Source organism: Octodon degus, unplaced genomic scaffold (assembly GCF_000260255.1).
Source record: "Octodon degus isolate 3935 unplaced genomic scaffold, OctDeg1.0 scaffold00200, whole genome shotgun sequence".
Classification (NCBI taxonomy): domain Eukaryota; kingdom Metazoa; phylum Chordata; class Mammalia; order Rodentia; family Octodontidae; genus Octodon; species Octodon degus.
The window spans coordinates 645,831-653,902 of record NW_004524776.1 but is presented as its reverse complement, the minus strand read 5'-3'; the positions used below and the strand labels follow the sequence as shown (position 1 = coordinate 653,902).

Sequence of the window (8,072 nt, the reverse complement as noted above, 5' to 3'; positions counted from 1 at the left end):
AGAACAGCAGGATCTCCCCTGCTGATTGCAGAGGCTTGGCGGGGCACAGGGCTTCCAGGCAGCTCCTTCTTATTACCAAGGAGGGCTACAGGCCCTGGCCCGCCCCACGCCTAGCGCTCAGTGCACCTGGACGCCCGACACCTGCGGGGGCCGGCCTGCACACGTACACAGCTCCGCTTCTCACGCCCATGGGCCTCTTGTTCTGTCCAATAGCAGTCCTAACGTGCTAAACAGCCCCAACCTCCAGGGGTGGCAGTCAGGGCACGAGGGGCAAGGGTGAGTCCTTAAATTGTCCAGCTTCTCCCTCATAACTTCCAAGTATTTTCCACATGGGCCCAGCATGACTGAGGCCCCGATGCCCAGGGTTAGTGAGTACAGACCTCAGCTGGTTTTTCTTTTTTCCCTAGTTTTTTTCTTTCACCTATGTTTTTTTTGGGTCATTTCCCCCAATAAACTGTGTGTACCCAAGTCTTTACTTGTTTGTTTGTTTGTTTTTTAAATTATTTTATGTATTTAGTACAGAGTCTATAAGGGTCTCACTACACAGATTGGACTTGTAGTAAGCCTCCTGTTTTCAGCCTCCCAAACTCTGGGATTACAGGTACACACATACCACCATGCCCAGTCTCAGTCACTGTCTCAGTGTGCCCCAGGGGTGGAGCTGGCAGGGCATGCCATGGGGCGGGGGGCTGGAGAGGAGGTAGAACCCCAGTTCCTGCATCTGCCTAAGCAGGTGCTTTAATCTACTGAGCTATCTGGCTGGCCCTTTGGGGACTGTTTTTGAGGGTCTCTGATTAAGAGGAGAAAACCAAAGCCCAGAGGAGGGATGTGACTTGTGTAAGTTAAATAAGGAGTGGCAGGCATGGGATTTGAACTGAGACTTCCCTGGCTCTAAAGCCCTTAAGTTTAATCAACAATGACCGCATCCCTAGTGCCAAACACCAATGATATATATACCCATCATCTCTTGTTGTGTTTGTTCCTTTGTTCTTTTGTTCAATCACAGTAAAAGTTACTCTATAGAGAGTAACCTTCTCCTCTTTTTTCTCCCAAGAATTTAATGAATGCTGCCTTTGCCCCTGATCTTCACCCCAGCATGGCAGGCACCTGAGGTTCCTCTTTGGAGAATGATGCCTTCTGAGCCCATCCAGGATTCAGCTGGGCCAAGTCTTAAGCAGCACACAGCAAGCATAAAGCTGAATAAGCCCTGGGTCTTGTCTAGAATGTGTGGGCAGAATGATGCTGGAATAGCTGGTGACAGTAACTGCTGGAACATGATTTCGGGATGTGATTTGCAAGTACTGGGCAGCTGGTAGCCATGACATTCATTCTTTTCTTTTCTTTTCTTTTTGGTGGAACCAGGGATTGAACTCAGGCCCTTGCACTTGTCAGGCAAGCCCTTATTCTACTAAGCTGTCTCTCTGTCTCTGAACATAATTTTTTTTTTTTCTTTCAGAACTGGGCATTGAACTCAGGCCCTTGTGCTTGCCAGGCAAGTGTTTATTCTACTGAGCTATCTCCCTGGCGCCGTGATGTTCATTAAATGGGGAGATTCTGTCCAAGACACAGAATGGGAAATAAGCAATGACAGTTTCCTTGAAGCCCCAGATCCACGGATGCTGAAGCTAGATCCTCTGTTGCTTAAACTAGTTCACATTTTGTATTGCTTGAATTGAAAAGAAATAATACAAATCCAAGTTTCCTCTCTGTGAGACAGGGTCTCATTATAGTACACACTGGCTTTGAACTTGCTCTTAGCTCAGGTTGGCCTCAAACTCATGATCCTCCTGCCTCGGCCTCCTCAGTGCTATACAGTTGTGTGCTACAACCTGTGATTCCTTATCCTGTCTTTGTGTGGGTTCTGCTCCCAGCCTTCACCTGAATATACTGACGTGTTTCAACTGTTCTTCCTCCCAGGACCACGCCCTACTATTAGCAATAGTGTCCGGCACAATTGGCTAATACCTTACTGGGGCATCTTTTCAAAGATGGCTGCACTAAAGCCAGCCCACCTGTGAACTTGTCAGATGTCGCTGTCTCCTCTCTCCTTATACACCCTATGGCCTTCCCTTTAAACTGAGCAGGGCCTTGTCTGTGTCCAAGTCCTTTGCCTGGGGTCTTCTCCGGCCAAAGGAATATGACAGAAGTAGTTCTATGTGACTTTTGGGGATAAGGCACAAACAGGAGACAGCTTCCTTGTGGCTCTCTCTCGCTCTTGGGATGCATGTACTCAGAACCCTGCAGCCACACTGTGAGGAAGCTCAGCTAGCCCACACACTGACCACTTGAAGAGGCCTGCATGGGGGAGGGGGCGGTTGATGTTTGCCAGCATAACCTGCCTGACAGAGGTGGGGGCGAATTTTCCAAGGTTTCCGTGTCCAGCTGAGGCAGTTGGCATCACAGTACTAGGGGCTGGGAACAGAATGAAGCCAAGCCACCTGGGTCTTGTTCAAATTCTGGACACACAAAATCCATGTGCACGATAAACATCACGGCTTTGCGCTTGTGGGCTAGTTCTTCACCTGTCGTAACCAGAACACCTTCCCCTACTCTACATCCCACACTCGTAAGCAAAAAAGATGGCTCAGATGCATGGCACAAATAAATAATCTTTAATTTCAATAAATAGCTCCCCATGACACCAGACAATGTGCTGTGGAAAAGACACAGAAGCATCCAACAAGGAAAGAGAGCGATCTATTCTAAATACACTAATTCCTTAGCATGTAAGACATGACTTTGGCTCTCGCACAAACACAGAAAGATCTTAGGGGCATGATGAAGGAGACTGTCACGCTGGGGCGCGGTAGCCACTGTAATCCGGGCATTGGGTTCTTGGTGAGTCACAATCTCCACAATTCAGTCAAAACACCGCTGCCTTTGCTCTATCATGTCCTATTTACTGGACAAAGACACAGTGCCATTACCCCCAAGCAGGGGCGCTGACAGACGGCAGGACATGGGTGACAGGAGAGGCAGAAAGAGGAATGCTCTGGGTGGAGGTCCCAGCCACCACTTTGCTCTCCAAGAGGACAGGGAGGCACATATGTGTTCACCTGTGAGGGCACAGACACACACACACACACACACACACACATACATACACAACACACACACACAGACGAGAACATATACATATATCCCCACAGGGTAACCCCTGGAGCAAGCTAACACAAGGACAAATCAGTTAAGCTGTGAGACCTTTCTTACACTGGATTTTTTGTTGTTGTTGCCATTTGGTTTCTCCAAATAGTCTAACCTACTTTATTACATTTACTATGGAGAAAACAGAGATACTTACACCTTTGGAGAAAGTATCAGGTCAGAAGAACCCCAGGGTACAGGTGCCTGTTCAGAAGTGACTCAGTGGGTCTGTGTTATAGGAGTGGGAATCGGGCCTCCCACCCACTAGCCACTCCTGGTAAATTTAGTCTTGATGGTGACTGGCTCCCTCTGGTAGGCCCTTTCTCTGGCCTAAGGGTAGAAAGTACATTTTGGAATGGGGTATGAGCAAGAGCAGGCATTGCCAGTAAGGCCCAGGGCAGAGCCCACGTGGCTCATGATATAGGTGGCTGGGGCTTCTGGAAAGTTCTCAGGCCTCCCTCAACAAGAGTGGCTATTTTGTGATGAAAAGTCAGCTTCCTCTCAGGTCTGAGAGGATTTATAATGTGTGTTTGTTGTAACAGGTATGGATGTAATAGCATGTGACACATTTTTTTTCTGTCTTTGCACAAATAAAAGCTGCCTCCTCTTGCAGCTTTCAGGTCACCTCCAGGGAAGCAGGAGACACACGGTCACACTCAGCTCGAGACCTCAGGCTGTGCCACTGTTCCACAGCTGTGCGGTGGGTATTGAGCATCCGGCGCCAGTGGTTGGACTCTGAGGGCCCTGAGGAGTACTGGCCAATGACGATCCTGCCAATGAAGTCATTGCTGCTCTTCATGTTGTGGCCAAACACTAGGGAGAGAGTCAGAGAGGAAGGAGGGGAATGGGACAGAGACAAGACAGAGACCATTAGTCCACATCTTCCTCAACCTCAAAGGTAGGACCACTGCTTTGGGAACTGTATTTCTTCTCGTGGTGAGAATTCCTGATTCCCTCATCTCATCCTCTTGTGAGTCTCTGTCACAGCTGCATAGGTCTTTTGCTGTCCTTTACCATGTCAGCTGTGTTCCCACCTCCCAAGCTCTGCTTTGGCTGTGTTTCCTGGCAAACAGCTGAACCATCTTCAAAATGTAATACAAACTTACATCCTAGTGCCTTCTGCTCTGCCTACAGAGGGAACAGACTTTCCCTGAAGACATCATAGGCTGAGTAACCCCTAGAAGCTTCTCCCATGCACTGTAGGCTGCTTGGCAGCATCACTGATCTCTACTCACTAGAGACCAGCACCAGGCCCCACCTCAAGCCGTGACAACTCAGAATGTCTCCAGACATGGCCAAATGTCTCCTGGAGGGCCAGCCAGTTCATCCCACACGAGAACCTTTAGGATTAAGCTATAGGCTGGACATTGAGATGAATTTAGGCCCTGTCATTTGATTTGCCTGGGCTCTCAGACTCTGTCAGGTAACCTTCTGAGCCTCATTTTCTTCACTGGTTAAAGAAAATTCTTCATACTTTGTATCTCATGAGCCAATGTGAGGTTTTGATAAGAAAATGTATGTGAAGTTCTCAGTGCATGGCACCCACCAAGTGGCAAGTGCTCAGCACTATGCTGCCATTTAAATCCTGAATTTCTGTCAGTCGACCTTTTATGAAACAGACATCAGGTTTCCTCCGTTAAACACACGTTTCCTCTGTCTCCATTTGCTGAGAAAAAGTTCAGGCAATCTCTCCCACCCCATGTTGTTACAGATCTCCTTGGAAGTCTTCTTTGTTAAATTCCAGCACAAGCTCAATTTGTGTCTTTCAAGCCTAATGAGATGGTTAGCCTGATTTATCTTTCTAGCTAAGTTCTGCCTAATTCTTTATCTGCATGTGGGTAGTCCAAGCATGCGCTCTCGCTAATGGGAAGAAGGCTGTGCCTGTGTTATAAATGAAGGGCTAGAGAAAGGGAAATATCAAAGATTCACCCAGCATGAGCTGAGAAAGGCAGGCTGGATCCCAGGAGGGATGCCGATTATCAAATAAAACAGCTAAAATATGCAGCCTAAAACAGAATTTGAACGCTAACAAGCCTCTGTTCTCCTCTGTGGGGTTCACATCAAGAATTTCAAATGATGGAAAGAGGGGAAAAAAAGAAAAGTGGAAAAACAAAAATAAGAACCCATCCAATGTCTAAAAATCCAAAAGGCCTAGTAAACTAGGGCAAGTAAAACACTGTGTTATCTCCATCAAGGTTGTCCAGTATGTATCAGCTTGAGGAAAAAATGGACTATGTATGGTTTTTGTGCATTCAGTAATGTTGTTGGAATGCACAAGTGAACCTCATTTACAAGAAAATCTCTCACAACAGAAGGGAGGCATTAGGAATGGAATCTTAGTTAATAAAATAAATTGCTGAAGTATTCTCTGATACAGTTGGGGACAAATCTAATTTTTAAAAGTAGGTAATTCTGAGGGTCTTTGGAGTAACAGAGTTCCCTTCCCCATGGGGATCAAATCTAAAACAAGAGACACTATGATGGGACCTTTTCAGGTTCCCTTTGGTCCTCCTCTCTGGGGGGGCAGAATGTTCTATCCTTCTTTGCCTCTTCAAAGCTCACGAATGGCAATAAAGAACAGTGTCCCTCGTCTTGTACTCTTGGGAAAGGGGTTTTAAGAGAGAAAATCTCAAGCAGTGTCATGTGTGGCTAGAGGGAGATCAATGTGCTTCCACTTTTGGGTTATCTTTTCAAAATAAAAATGTCATAACTTGTGACTCAGAATCTACTTCTAGGAACATATCCCATAGATTTATCTGCACAAATGGACACACATATGTGCATGGATAGTTTAGATATCCAAAAGTTGGCAAAGCAGAACCTCCAAGCCAAATCTGGCCTTCCCCTTTTTATTTTTGTAAATAAAATTTTATTAGAACACAGTCAAACCCATTTGCTCATATAATGGTGCTTTTGTGCTTTTAGTTGAGGTTACTACCTTGGTCTGTTTAGGCTGCTATAACAAAATGTCATAAATTGGGTGGTTTATACACAATGGAAAGTTATTTCTCGTAGTCCTGGAGGTTCTAAGGTCTAAGGTTAGGTCACTGGCAAATTTCTGGTTTAATCCTCCTTCCTCACATGTGATGTCTTCTGACTGTGTCCTCTCTGGAGACTCCTTTATCAAGGCACGCGTCCCAAGCATGATGGCACATTTGAGATAAGAGGACTTCGACATACAGGGTTGGAGAGCACACAAACATTTACTCGACAGAATAAACTCAGGAGAGACCATGTGGCCCTTGAGCCCTTAAACTCTGACATCTGGCTCTTTAGAGAAATTTTTGTTGATTCCTGTTCTATTGCATTGCTTGTGAGAAAGAAAAACGGGAAATGACAAATTCTCCATAAGGAAATGCAGCAGAAGCTAAGGGTGCGCTCTGCCCACACCCTTGGCCCACGCTGCAGGCCACCTGCGGCCTCTGCTGAGTGTGTCCTGCCCTGGCCACCCAGGACACTCTGCCTGCACCATGCCAGCTTGTCTGTGTAGCAGTCCTATTTGGGGCGGGTGCCTTAAGCCACCCAATATCAGCTTGACCTCTAAACAGGCTAGAGACCATGGTCAGCCATTTAGATGGGCAGCCATTCTCATGTAAACAACCCCATCATAGGCCCCAGACACCAAGGCTCTGGGTGGGAATATCCTGAGTGGACGGCACCTATGGATGCTGGGACAGCTGGATGAGGAGCACTTAGGTCTACTGGGTGAAGACAAGCACATGCTCCTGCCTGGGCTCTCCTTCACTCAACCCTATATGCCTATTTTAGTCTGTGGGTACTGCTATAACAAATTCCTTTAAAATTGGTGGTTTAGAAATAATGGAAATTGGGGCCAGGGAGATGGCTCAGTGGAATAAGCCCTTCCCTGGCAAACACAAGGGCCTGAGTTTGATCACCGGTTCTGCCAAAAAGAAAGAAAAAAAGACAAGAAAAGAAAGAAAGAAAGAAATTGCTCAGCTATTCCTAGAGGCTGAGAAGCCCAAGATCAGGGTACCAGAACAGCCGCTGTCTGGTGAGGAGGGCCTGCTCTCTGCTTCATAGATGGTCTACTCTTTTTTTTTTTTTTTTTCATTAAAAAACCCTTTATAGTCATTTCATGTCTGTCAGAAATCACAGAAATTAGGCAGAAAAAAACCCAAGGGACAAATACAAACAGCACAGCGTTTCCCCAAAAGTTCCCTGCCCTGCGGGGGCTGGGAAGAGCCAGGGCCTGCGGATGACAGCACGCCTCGCCCAGCCGGCCAGCTCAGCTGTCCTCATCCAGGGACTCCGAGTCCAGCCGCGCCCTCTCGTGCTGCTGCCTCTCGCTTCCAGGCCTGTCCAGGTCAGGGCCCTCCTGCAGGCTGTCAGCATGCAGGTCTTCCGAGGAGCTTCGCCGCAGGCCCTCCTCCGAGTCCTGCCCCTCCTCCTGCTCCTTGTCCTCCGCGCTCTCCTCCTTCTGGGATGTGGCCTCACCATTCACAGGGGCAGAGAGATCTGGGCTGGGCTCGTCCTCCGCCTTCTCCTTGGTGGCCTCTTCCCTTGCCAGCTTCTCCTCAGACTTCTCCACCTCGGTCTTCTCCTTCTCTGTTCCAGCTTTGTTTGCTTTCTGGGTTGCCTCAATCTTGGGCCCCAAGACGCGTGACTTGAGCCGGGTATAGACTTCTGCCGCCTTCTCCATCACGTCCTTGTTGGCTTTGTAGCGGCGAATCTTCTTCAACGTGGCCACCACATCTGTGTTCTTCTGTAGGATCTGAGAAGTCACCTGCAGGGTCCCCAGCTCCTCCAGGGCATTCAGACACCTCTTCACATCCGGGTTGTCGACCTTCAGAGCAAACTCGATCTCACTGTGCAGCTTCTGCAACTTCTCTTCCACAGAAGGTTCTTTCTTCTTCTCCACCTTCCTGTCCAGCGGGGGCCCTTCTGACCGCTTCCGGGTCCGTTCTACC

At 47.9% G+C, this 8,072-nt stretch overlaps 1 protein-coding gene across 4 annotated transcripts in view; it reads right to left on the bottom strand.

Annotated features, from left to right (window-relative positions):
* Nucleotides 1–2,637: 2,637 nt before the first annotated feature.
* The window catches only part of Syt17 (synaptotagmin 17), an 82,724-nt gene continuing 77,289 nt past the window's right edge, over nucleotides 2,638–8,072 (bottom strand). For 3 of the 4 annotated variants that reach the window (XM_023704701.1, XM_004644486.3, XM_023704700.1), the window contains one exon: nucleotides 2,638–3,957. In XM_023704701.1, coding sequence (XP_023560469.1) covers nucleotides 3,761–3,957 — 197 coding nt within the window. In that variant the 3' untranslated portion in view covers nucleotides 2,638–3,760. The remainder of the gene's footprint in view (nucleotides 3,958–8,072) is intronic. The other variant, XM_004644485.2, reaches the window with a different exon arrangement.